General features: G+C 31.8%; 1 protein-coding gene across 1 annotated transcript in view; it reads right to left on the minus strand.

Moving 5' to 3' along the window:
• Positions 1 to 3,217: 3,217 nt before the first annotated feature.
• The window catches only part of LOC145326828 (long-chain-fatty-acid--CoA ligase 4-like), a 173,506-nt gene continuing 163,266 nt past the window's right edge, over positions 3,218 to 13,457 (minus strand). Inside the window, exons 15-23 of the mRNA XM_080170256.1 lie at positions 12,800 to 12,941; positions 12,227 to 12,341; positions 11,564 to 11,627; positions 10,531 to 10,656; positions 9,646 to 9,706; positions 9,120 to 9,234; positions 8,633 to 8,770; positions 8,082 to 8,210; positions 3,218 to 7,713 (exon numbers count right to left, since the gene is read on the minus strand). Of these exons, the coding sequence (XP_080026382.1) occupies positions 7,597 to 7,713; positions 8,082 to 8,210; positions 8,633 to 8,770; positions 9,120 to 9,234; positions 9,646 to 9,706; positions 10,531 to 10,656; positions 11,564 to 11,627; positions 12,227 to 12,341; positions 12,800 to 12,941 (1,007 nt within the window). The 3' untranslated portion in view covers positions 3,218 to 7,596. The remainder of the gene's footprint in view (positions 7,714 to 8,081; positions 8,211 to 8,632; positions 8,771 to 9,119; positions 9,235 to 9,645; positions 9,707 to 10,530; positions 10,657 to 11,563; positions 11,628 to 12,226; positions 12,342 to 12,799; positions 12,942 to 13,457) is intronic.

Consider the following 13,457-nt stretch of genomic DNA (forward strand, 5'->3'; position numbering starts at 1 on the left):
GGTGGTGCCCTCCCAAAGAATAAACTTTTCCAGGACCTATGAGAGATTTTAAAAGAGAACCATTTTGTTCCAGCGCAGTGGTTAGTAAATCCTTCGCTACAGACAAAAATGTACCTATCGCATCGTATTATCGACAGCTTTCAGCGGATATGAAAATTTAAAATTATAAGGTTAAAAACCAGTTTTGTTATCTCCGAGGGCCCGAATGCCTGTGCTAACAAAGCAGGTATTAAAATTAAGATTTTTTATTTAAATATTAGTGTAAAATTGTCTGTAATACGATGCTATATATAGCATCGTATTATGTACATAATTTTTCATTATGGCTGAGAACCGGTTCTTATTCAGCATCCAGCGGATATTAATCGGTTTTTAAGCCATACTGGAAAGGATACCATTGTTCTTGTTCAAATGTAAAATTAACAGTTGTGTTTTTTACATAGCTATTATAGAGCTCGGAAAAAAGGGATATCCCCGATCTTATAAAATATCCCGAATTTTTTTGTCATGCATTTTTCACAGAAAAGCTAACTGAACTAAATAATGCAGTGTTTTTAGTAGCGAAGCTACTCTATAATTCACAATGTCCGTCCGTCCGTCTGTCCGTCTGTCCGTCCGTCTGTCCGTCCGTCTGTCCGTCCGTCCGTCCGTCCGTCCGTAATTAATGAATTGGGGGAAACGTGATTTTCTCAGCTCCTATAAAAGATAGAGAGCTGAAAATTTTTGACAACATTCCTATCATTAAGGAGCACAATTAACTATAAAACATCAATGGCGGTCGGACTGCTTTTTAGCAGGGTTTAGGCTATTTTTTATATTTTCCAAATTTTCCTCATATCTTTGGTGTTTATGGTCCGATTTTCAAAATTTTTTCAGTTAAAGATATCAAAATTAAATTTCCCGTCATTTGAAGAAACAACAATGACGGTCAGACTGCCTTTTTGCAGGTTTTTGGCTATTTTTATATTTTTTACATTTTTCCCCATATCTTTGGTGTTTATGGTCCGATTTTCGAAATTTTTTAAGTTATAGATATCAAAACTAAATTTCCTGTCGTTTGAAGAAAACAACAATGACAGTCAGACTGCCTTTTTGCAGGTTTTTGGCTATTTTTATATTTTCCACACTTTTCTCCATATCTTTGGTGTTTATGGTCCGTTTTTCAAAATTTTTTCAGTTAAAGATATCAAAATTAAATTTCCTGTAGTTTGAAGAAAACAACAATGACAGTCAGACTGCCTTTTTGCAGGTTTTTGGCTACTTTTATTTTTTTCACATTTTTACACATATCTTTTGTGTTTATGGTCAAATTTTCAAAAAAATTTCAGTTAAAGATATTAAAATTAAATTTCTGGCGTTTTAAGAAAAGAAACAATGGCGGCCAAACTGCCTTTTAGCAGGTTTTGGACTATTTTTAAATGTTTGACATATTTCCCCATATCTTTGGTATTTTTGGTCTTATTTTAAGACTTTTTGCATTAACAGTTTCAAAATATTTTTTCCCATTGTTATGTGCATCTAGTATGTAATTTACTTTAACCGTCTTCATCATACAAAATAAAACAAGGTTTTGTGTTTATTTTCTCCAATAAATCTATTCTTGATTTAAATAAATACACATCAAATCTACTTCTACGTATTACCATCCACAATTTTTTGTGCTTCGCTACTTATGGATGTTGTCATCCTTGTTTTATGTGTATATTGGATTAAATTCATAAATTCAGATGTCATTTATATTTTGGTTTCTAGCTATTTTAAGATAGAAACATTCCCCCCCCCCCTAAAATTTTTTTTTTATTAATTTCTTTAATATTTATATATATTGCATAAGAATCAAATAATAATTTTAGAAATAAAAAAACTATAAAACTAATATAACAAAGTCAGCTTTTTCTGAAAGTAAAAATTTTATTTGAACAAAAAAGCATGATGGATGTTTAGATAATGATGGTCTGAGGTTAGTGTGTGTGCGCGCGCGCAAACGCACTTTCTCTGAAATCTACTTGAGTGACGTAAAAAGACAGCAGGTTCTGCTAATAATTGGTTTTTAACATTTCTATCAGCACAGCGTCTATATTTTGGGAGGGAGAGGGGAGGCTTCAATGGTGGGCGGGCCCCATCTTAAATTGTTATTACGAGAAGTCTAGAATAAAAAGATTGAATATACAAATATTTTTTGTGTTTAAGCAATGCGTTAAGTTATCCTGTGCCCGACCTAACTGTAACATGAACCAACTCGCTGGATTAAAACTGGTTCTTTGCCTACTAACTATCACTAGAGACTAAGGGCGATGAAACTGGTTTTCTATAAAGTAGTAAGGTGCTTTTTTTGTCTGTAGCCTAAAATGTCGATAACTACTTAACAGATTGAGTTCTCTATTTTAGGGGGCCTTCAGATATGGTCCGGTGATGGTCTTACTTCAGATTTATTTAATCTTAGGATAGTTTTAGGCTACTTCTCTGTCCTGCCCTACGCCTTCGGATACAAATCCCCTAGATACTAGGGGCACAGCCGCTTGTAACTTTTATGGTATTATTAGTATCAGCAGAAACCTGTCTGTAATAAGATTCAATAAATAGCTAATCTAATACTTTTAGCAAAAATATTGTAAACCGATTAGAAATAGCCAGGATAAGCATAATTTAATAATAATATAGACAGACACAAACATATTTGTAACCTGCAGATCATTGTTTTATATATCCATGGGGACGAACAACTGATAAGAAAGTATTAAATAAATAAGTGGAGGTGAAAAATGCATGTCTGAAGAAAAACAAGGATGACAACAGCCATAAAAGCGAAGCCATGAAACGGTAGAACAAACAAATATTATCACTTGTAGAATGTCAGAACTTGAATAATCTGTATATAAATGAATAAGTCTTGATAAAATCGTAAGTAAAAGGGGAGAGGGGGGCAATTTGTTGCGTCTAATAAAACGACATACCAGCAATATTGTTTTGGGTGCTACTCTCTTAGTTTTAGAGATAATTGGGTAAACTCTTTTTGGTTGAGTCAATCATTAATCACCCCAAGTTTTGGTATCTTTCATAAAAAACGGCGGCAGGACCGCCTCCCTCGCCGTTCGTAGCCATTTCCCGCCGCCAAAAAGTTTTTTTTATTTCTCGCCGAATTAGGCAATTTGGAAGGACGTACGGACCTACCTTAAAAATAGAAAGATTCGCTATTAAAAAACATAATTCATTTGAATAGTGGAATGAGTATTTATTGATTCAATAATATACAGTTCAAACATAAAACCAATACAAAGAAAAAATAAAATACTTATAAAAAAGAAATTAAACTCAGCAAGGGCTTTTGATTTTGTGCTTCTCTAAAAGATGGATAAAAAAGGGTTATTAATTTGATTTTGTAACTAAATAAAAAAAAAATTGAGTTAAATTAGGCCTTTTGGGTCAAAACATAAGTTCAATTACCTATCGTAATACATGTTTTTTAAGAATATTCAAATGAAGCTTTAACTTTTTGATATTTCTAGAAGTCCTTAATACATAGCTACGACATATCTACAAAAATAAAGCCCCCATTCATTGCTAACACTTCTTTCACCCAAAATTTAATTTGACAAAAATAATGTTTTAAATCAAATTAATATATTCCATTATTTTTTTATATGACAATTATTTTATGTAATAAAATTAACCAAAAAACTATTCTGACAATAAAACTATTGATTAACCATAATATTCATTAACAACTATTAACTATTATTATTAATGCATACATGTTATTTAGTGACCGATAGTAAAAATTCATTATAAGATTCAAGAGACTAAGGAACTCATTTTTTTCATTTCATATTCTTTAAAAAATTGAATCCAGGTTCAAGGATTAATCAAAGATAAATTAACCATAAAATTATGAAATAACCCTGAAACATATTAAATATTTCAATTTAGTTCCTTTGTCATTTATTCTTTATAATTGAAGCCTTATTAAAAATCACAAATTATAAAAAAATCTACATAAAATTAAATGAGCAAGGTGTAGTCTAAAAGATGGTTCTTGGTTGTATAATTCAATAGTATAACAGAACAAAGTAACAAGATCCAGGGATCTAAAGGGGTAAGACAAAGGGCGATAAATTGATGTACATCCCCAATGATGATATAAAAAATTACGCCTTCTGTAGATTATAGTTAGTGGTTCAAACGTTTGGACACTCAACTTAAAGATCCAATCAATCAACATACATTAAAAGTTCCAAAAGTTAAGACGCAAAAGAATAAGAAAACGCTATTTAAAACTTTGGGGACTAGTGTAATAAACAGCTCAATGTCCCTTCCTCCCATTACAGGACTAGCCTGTTACTATACAGTTATAATACTGTCAAATACAACAAGAAGCCACTCTGTAAAATTGATATGGCATTTTTAAATCAGGGGGAAAGGAATGGGTCAATGATTGTAAAATTAATCTTCCCCTAATTTGCAAGAATAAATATGTTCTTATAATTCGTACTCGTAGGCTTAGGAAAATTCAAAGAATAATTCATGTTAAGCTAAACAATAATTAGCTGCTTTATGATTCTTTTGGGGAGTAATTTACCTTCCATTTCACAATCCTTGAACACCCTGATTTTTCAAAAATAATATTAAGTTGTCCAAAAAAGAGACCATTCGAATGATACTATTATGACAAAATTAATAATGATATTATAAGTGTAGCACAGTGCAGACAAAACAGAATAATAATTCCTAATATAATGTACAAATAATAAAGTATTTTTAATTCACCAAAAATGATTTTATGAGGACTGTTTATGAAATAGATGCATCAAAGTTTCGTTTGAACTAAAAGGGGACTATGCCAGAACGAGAGCAAGTGATTTTAAGCATCTTTCTAGCAGTGAACCTGGGCATTTCACCAAAATTCAATGCTGGAAGGTCCTTAAAAGGTCCATTTGCTCTCGTTCATGCATAGTCCCCTTTAAATTGTTATATCTTTTTCGTGGTAAGTCCCCTTTCTCTTAATCATTCCTATCAAGCTCTACTTTTTATTCTTTTGAATTTTTGGTACCATTTGCTGATGACTTAATCTACAAAATTTTCTTTTTCATAACAATTCAAAGATTCACAATTTAATATAAAATATTTCAATAGTCACATAATTATAATTATTATATATTGTAAGTCAGTCCAGTTGTAATATAAAGTTAAGATTTTCAAAGACATATTGAATGAAATATCATTATTACAACATATCTTTTAAAATCTTAACCCAAAACTATTATGATAATGGAAAGATATTCTATTCTTATTATGAGCACTAAAACAAAAAATCTAATTCACAAAATATGCAAAATCTATGTAATATAAGCACAAAATAGGTTAAATCCTTTTTTTACATTTTTCAAAAATGAAACTAAAATGATAAAAATAAGTGTCATTATGAACAAAGTATACTAAAAAGACAATAAACACGTTACTGATATAATTGACACAAGCTAAACCTACTAAAATAATTAACTAAAAATTTAAAAGGACGAAAATGCCTTCAAAGAAAACTAGAAATATACTTCTGACAAAAAACTTCCATTTTGAAGATTGATAAAAAAAATTATCCAAAATTGTATTAGGCCTAAAAATCTTACATTTTAATTTAAAATATCCAAGATATTATAATCGACAACAATCTATTAAGGATAAAAAACAAGGTTAAAAATAATCTTAATAAAAATCTATCTAGCAGTGATTGCTTAATGCTTAATAAAAAGTGTAAATTAAAATATTTTCAATTTTTTAACATTAAAATTACAGCCATTATAGCAAGAGCATTAAAAAATATTTTTCTATAAAGGAAATGTGTCATGTTTCTTCACTCGTTCCATGGTCCTTTGGCCGCTTATTCTCTGAAACAAATTTATTTTTGTCGGCCGCGAAGGGTAAAAATCGAGAACCGAGCGGCAGCTGGCAAAAGATATTATCTGCTTGTAGCCAAAGGACTTAGTGAACAATACATTGCACAAGTTTTATGTACGGCTCAAAACCGGTTTTTAAAGAAAAATGGTTACAATGGGATACTAAAAGGATTAGATTACATTCAAGTAAAAGCATAAATCACAATATTCATAAAAAAAACATGAATCATTATTTATTATTGCAAGCGTAGCTGCTTTAAAACAAAATATTAATCGATATTTTTAATTTCAGACTGTATTTTAACTTTTATATGTTGTATAAAAAAGATTATTTTAATTTCATACATTCAAATTTCTGTATTAGAATCATAAAAATTATGAGAGAGAGAGCTTAAGATTTTTAATTTAAACATTATGAGCATCAAAAGACATATAAGAGATTTGGACATTAGTATAAAAAGAGAATTATTTTAAAAGGACTTTTCACGAGTAGAATGTTATGAATTTTGTTACTTATTGCAATAACCTAATTAATTTTACTCATATTTAATAGCTAAATCCAAACAAAAAAATTAGATAACTGTAACCGTATTTATAGGTAAGGAAATAGATATTGGTAGGTATCTAATTTTTAAAAACTTAGAGATTAAAGAAAGGTGTTTAAATTAACAGAAATAACTGAAAAAGTCCTTTTAAAAATATGGCTTTATTCCTTAATGAATTGCACAGTAATTGAAATAAAAAATACATTAAATGGACTAATCCCATATTTAGCCAGTGAACCAATCATAACTTAGTCGTAGCTGGGAGCTCTATCCCTGCGGGGCTATCTTAACCTTTATTAATATTAACTAACCTCCAATGGCATGACAGATGTTATACAATACAATGCTGGCAAATTAAAGGATTAAGAGTGGGAAAAGCTAGGTACTCTTGAAAACGATTAGAAGAACCATACCTCATTACCTGAATCTTTATTAGACATGTTCTACTAAATTTTCAGAATATTAAATTTTTCCCCACAAGGTGAAAAAAAATGTTTCAATATAAAGACAATTTTTAATCTCTTCTTACTCAAATGGAATGCATTAAATAAACTAATATTTCTCTAAAAAAAATAAGTACTGCTAGAACTGTGTGTATTTTTGTATTGTTTTCAATGATTTTTATTACTTCTGAGTGTTTCTTTTAAAGCCATTTTTGTGAATGCAGTCTTAAAATATTTTAAAAGTTGCTACTAAGTGTAAAAATGGTTAATAGTTATTTCTAGCATCGTATTATGAACAGCTTTCCGCGGGGCTAAAAATCTGGTTTTAATCTTATGATTGTACATTTTTATATTCGTAGCAAGCTGGATATAATACGATGCTAGACAGTTTTTTCGTATGGATGAGAACCGGTTTCTATCCACAGGATTCGAATGAATACGAGAAAAATTACATATAATATTATGGCAAGTTTAATCAAGTTTGAGTTTAATAATCTAAAAAACTTCATATTCAATAATTAACATAAAACTATTGACTGTTACATTTTTGATAATAAGCTTTCACATTGGTGTTTACTATTCTAGGGTGCAACTATAAGGTTCTTTTCGGAGATTTTTAGATTCATATTGGTGGATTTTTTCGACTAACTTTAGTGGATTTTTGTTTGCAAATATAAATGGTGGATTTTTTCTCGATTGACTTTGATGAATTCTCAACTTTTACGCGCATCTAGCGCCGTACATTCTCTTTAGATCCTTTGAGTAATAGTCCTGGATTGGTTTACGCTTGAGTTTAAATGCTGCTGTGACCAGGCCCGATTCTGGGGTCCACAGATCCTAGGGAAAAATATGTCTTTAGAACTAGGCTAAATTCAACAAGAAAAAATTAGAAAGAGGACGCCTTCATGAAATGATTTTAAAGATAACAATATTTCTGTCCTTTTACATACAAACCCCCATAGAACGTTTAAACACACAGACAAATATCCTTAGGACTACTGTTTTGGAGGTCCCAAGGGCCGTAAAATTTTTTTTTTTAAATTTGAATTGGAAGAAGTAAAAACAAAAGGATTGCCTTTTTGAAAAAAAGCCCTCAAAAAACTAAAAATTATGTCTACAAACACTAAAACAACAAAAAATAATGCTTTATATGTAAAGAAAAGAAGTATATTGTACAAGTATTATATAAAAATTAATAATCTAACCTGACAAAGAGTTATTGCCCCGGGCATCTCCCACTTCTCTAGCCCGACCTTCTTGCCATGTGCCTGCAGTTCTCGTAGAACCGCTCCGATAACAGTTTTATTTTTGCACAGCGACTCGGTTGATTCGCCCTAAAAAGAATTTCAAAATATCTTTTCTATAATAAAAAGTAGTGATTGAGTTATCCATTTAAGTGAAGCTTCATCATATAGGCCTAGATATGGTTTTAGGATTTTTATCATTATGTTTGAGTCTTGGGATGGCTTAAGGCTATATTTCAGTCCTCCTTAATTCCAGCGAATATGATGCCCCGTAATGCAAGAAAAACAGCCGCTAGTATAATACGAAGTAGTACGATATTTGTCCAAGTCTTAAGATCTCGGTTAACCGCTGCATCGTCAGCGATGTGCTTCTCATTGTAAATAAATATACTTGAGGGGCGGTTGGCACATTCCCACGCCCCCCCAAAAAAGAAAAAAATAGACTTTGTTTAGGTACCACATTTTGGGATGTATATTAATTTATTGTCCATTGTTTTCCCTTGACAACTTACATGAATATCCAATCGTTCAGCCAGCGCCTCTAGCCTGGTGGGATCAGGTACTATTAGGGCCACAACGTAGCTTTTACTCGGGTCTCCGTATACACAACAGTTCTCGACAATTGGGCATGTCTTTAATTCAGATTCAACCTAGGATAGATAGATATATAATCAAATATAAGGATAGATAGATGGATCTAGTTAAATGTAGTTTTCCTATATCATACTCGGGGTGTATTTTCTGCATGGGATCCACTGCTAAAGGGGGAGGGGAATGGGAGGGTAAAAAAATTAGTTTGAGGGAGAAAAAATAAGAAAAGGAAGAGTTCTGAAAATATTTCCATTTTTTTCGCATGCCTATTCTTGCGGCGGACTAAGCCAGCTGTACTACCCAGTACCCAATATTACCTAACCTAAAACCTGATATTTTGTAATAAACATATCAAAAACTACATCCCTTTATTCAAGTCACTTTGAGGGAAAAAACAATATTGAATACCTTTCCAAGTGAGATATACTCCCCAAACTGTAGCTTGACAAGATCTTTCTTTCTGTCAATAATTCTGATGGTTCCATCGTCGTCAATTTGTCCAATATCTCCTGTTGAAAACCACCTGGGAAAGTTTATTTAAGATTAGCTTAATAGATAATTTTATGATTTTTGTTTTGATATTTGTGAAAAATTGTCTGTAAGACGATGCTATACATAATTTTTCAGTATGGCTGAGAACCGGTTCTAATCCAGCAGGTATTAATCGATTTGGAAGCCATACTGGAAAGAAAGTTTTATTTTCTCTAATAAAATCTTATTACATAATTAATGATGTACCTAAATTTTTTTTGACTATCTATTAAGATCTTACTAACCACTAAACCAATCTAGTTTACAGCTCCCGGGGTGGTTTTAAGCTATATTTTCTAAATTTATGTTTTGCCCCCTACCTTACTTTAAGTACAGAGCCTCTAGATGCTAAGGTATAATAAATGCTTTAGCTATATAGTTTATTTAATAGTTTAACTCTTACCTGGTACCCTTATCGTCTGTGTAAAAATCTTCCTGTGTTTTCTCTGGCATCTTGTAATACTCTAAAAGTTACATTGTATATAGTTATTTTCCAATTACACCATAAATTTCTTTTAAAAGTGAGAAAACAGAAGGACTATGGGCTGTTTATTACACTAGTCTCCAAAGTTTCATGATAACTTTTTCTTATACATGGTTTGCTTAATAACCTTGGTGACTTTTATTGAGTTTAGTTGAGTGTCAAACGTCTCAACCACTTATTGTTATCTACAGAAGAGGTAATTTTGTGTATCATTAGGGATGTACATCAATTTATCGGCCATTGTCTTATCCCTTTAGATCCCTGTCAAAAGTATTAGGTAGGGTTTAAAGTAAAATATACAAATTTAATATGAAGCTTATTGTACAAAAAAAAGGGGGGGGGGGGCGAAAGTGACACTTTTTGAAACCAAAACTAAGAGTCAACAAAGGAACTCAACTAAAAAAAGGGTTACAGGTCTGAGATTTTGCATGGCAGTTGCTTTATAGGGGTACAATATGGAACTGTGAAGAAACGGCGGCGCAACCGCCGAAAACCGCCGTTTCCCGCCGTAATTTTTGTTGCCTTTTCTCGGCGGTTTTCGGCGGTTGCGCCGCCGTTTCTTCACAGTTCCATATTGTACCCCTATAAAGCAACTGCCATGCAAAATGTCAGACCTGTAACTCTTTTTTTAGTTGAGTTCCTTTGACTTTTAGTTTTGGTTTCAAAAAGTGTCACTTTCGCCCCCCCCCTTTCACCTCTATTTTGTCAACATTTAACATTGAAGACCGCATATAAACTGAAGGACAGACATAATAAATAACTATAGGTATATGTTTTCTGATCATCTACCAAACAAAATCTTACCTACGGCAACATTTTCACCACCAATGACAATTTCCCCGCGGGGTCTGGTGTCGGTCACCCTGTAGCCTCCCTCCTCCCAGTTTACCAACTTTATCTGGACACCCTGTAGTGGGGGCCCTACTCCACCTGAAAATATATATAAAATGTAAAAATATATAATTCCCTTTCTCTTTCTTGGTACACCAGCTATTTTGACCGCCTCTCCTACTTTTTCATTTGTTTTTTATAAAGTAAAGATGTATACTATTCAGTAGCTATGTTTTTCATTTTTATGACATATTTAAACAATTTGATTTTTTGTTGTTGTTTATTTCATAATGCTTTTAAAAATTTATTTATGTTGTTTTCTATTACAGATGTGATTGATAATGAAGATTTAAAAAATATATAATTCGTTATGCAGCAGCAGTATTTACTCATTTTAATGTTATGGCTTAGATAGATTAATGACTGTTGAAAGTGAACAATTATAAAGTTTTTACTGTGATGCTTCACGTTTGTCCCAACAATCAAATAAATTATGACACTTATTCATAGAGTACTATTTAATTAAATCAAAAAATGCATGAGGAATGCAAAAAGTCAGCATGTAGTTTTAATTGACAAAAGAACAAAATGCTGATTAATATTATAGTAATGGACATTCAGTTAACAGACATGAGCTTTCATCTTTTTATTTAAAGGAATGTTTGCAAGTAAAGGAAGTTTTCTTTTTAAACAATAAGAACAGGAGAAAACCAAGGTTCCAGTCCAAATTAACTTCCTATAGTAGTTGCAGAGATTCAGTATTTGGACATGGGACGAAAATTAATCTTCAACCAATTCGTGTGTGTGCAGTGCATTTGTTTAATATTAGTAGATTTTAATGATAAGGACTGTAGATCAATTTAACCATTTTCCTCCTACCTCCAAGTCAAAAGAATGTCATCTATTATAAAAAAAACAGCCCATCTTGGCCTTAAGTGTTCTATCTATCTATGTTTCTTGTTTTCCAATTATCTATCTTACTATGGTCCTCATAATTTCTATGTACCTGTAGAAATTTGGTCATCATCCATTATGCAAGCGCAGGCACAGCTTTCTGTAAGACCATAACCCTAATAAAAAAAAATAATTTTTTTCTGCAGATATTGATTTCAAACCTGATTTTTTGTTTAAACACGTTACCAATTATCCTAAATAGATAAGTCAACCATTTTATTTCATAAAATTTATCTAGAAGTCCTGTCACTGAAAGTTTAAGAAAGAGATTGAGAAATTCTTCCTGTTCTCATTATTGCCTTTCCGTACTTGACCAATTAATGAACTATTTTAATGCATGGATGTAAAGTTATAAGAAATTGGCCGATAAATTGATGTACAATACATCCCCATTGATTATAAACAAAATTACCCCTTTTGTTAATTTAAATTAGTAGTTGAAACGTTTGAAACTTATCAAAATTCAATAAAAGTCCCCAAAGTTGTTAAACCAACGAATAAGAAAACGTTATTATAAACTTTGGGTCTAGTGTAATAAACAGTCCATTATCCATTCCTTCCTGATTTGAAAGTCAAGCAAAGGGGAAAATAAAATGTCGCTTCAAATGAATGTACGCAGAAAAAAAAACCTGGATTATGACGCGGTTTAAGTAAATGCTATAACCAGCAACCAAACAACTAGCGGACGGGATAACACTTTACAAATCTAGTTTACCTGAACCAATGGTACTGAAAGACAGACTCTGATGTAGTCATGAGTTTCTGAGGACAGGGGGGCTCCCCCGGAAAGCATCACTCGAATACGACCTCCAACCAACTTTTTCACGTTTCTGTAGTTGAAATTATAAATCAAAATTTTAAGTCGTTGACATGATTTAGGTAATAAGTTTCCTTTTATGTAAGTCACTACGGGCTTCACTAATATTCTTTATAGATTAAGGGGTTTCTTTGCTCGCTAGGCATTTTAAGAGAAAGTAATCTTTAGTAACAATAAATTGCCTCATAAAAGGGGAGGTTGGGTGTGAACTTATATTTTAACTTGGCACTTAAAATTAATATTTCAAGGGACATTTTTATGCAAAAAGAAAAATAAGTTTGCCGCAGATGATTCAAAATTGTCTAATTTGGCGAGAAAAAGCAATAAAAAAATTTGGACAGAAAACGGAGGTTTCAGCTGCCATGCCAAATTTCAGTGACTTTAGTTTTGGTTTCAAAATATGTCACGCCTGCCCTTTCTTTATTAATTAGAATGTTAAAGATTAATAAAATAATTATTGATTTACAATTCCTGAAGATAAGGAAGTCAAGAATAGGTGTGTAAAAGCCCCGCCTCAACCAATACAGTTTATACTTGTGACAGAATGCAAATAAATCCTTGAAGAAAGGTCCCTTCTTGTTCACATTCTCTTGGATACCCTTGTAGATTCTGTACAGGTGTTATTATCTTTATTTTATTTGAAAACAAGTTTATTGAACTAGATTCATTATCTGTTAATTGAACCAAAAAGAACACATTGTAGGGACAATCCTGCCATATTATTGGTTGGAACGTTTACACATTTTGGAAAATAAATTTTGTCGCTTGTATTATTTTTGATTGATTGATTGCTTGTATTATTTGAATGAATCATAAGTTACAAAACCTAAAAAAATATGTTCGTCTGCTAGAAATCCTATTATATAAAGTATTACGCTTTTTGGCATGAATCGATATGGTTTTCCTTTAAAGCGAAGCTTCTTGTGGGTCCATGGAGGGTTTATAACAAATGGGGAAGGGAATCTCCACACTCCCAAGAGAAATTACACCTAGAATAAATTACTTCCTTCCCATAAAAACAAACATTTCCTTTATTTTCCGTTCTAAAACTAAAATTGAAAATCGATTCCCTCTATTGGCGTAGCCGCTTGTTAGTTTTAAAGTTGGACGGATTATTGTGTCTGACAGC

The sequence above is a fragment of the Acartia tonsa genome, chromosome 8, assembly GCF_053477335.1.
Source record: "Acartia tonsa isolate MP-2025a chromosome 8, ASM5347733v1, whole genome shotgun sequence".
Classification (NCBI taxonomy): Eukaryota; Metazoa; Arthropoda; class Copepoda; order Calanoida; family Acartiidae; genus Acartia; species Acartia tonsa.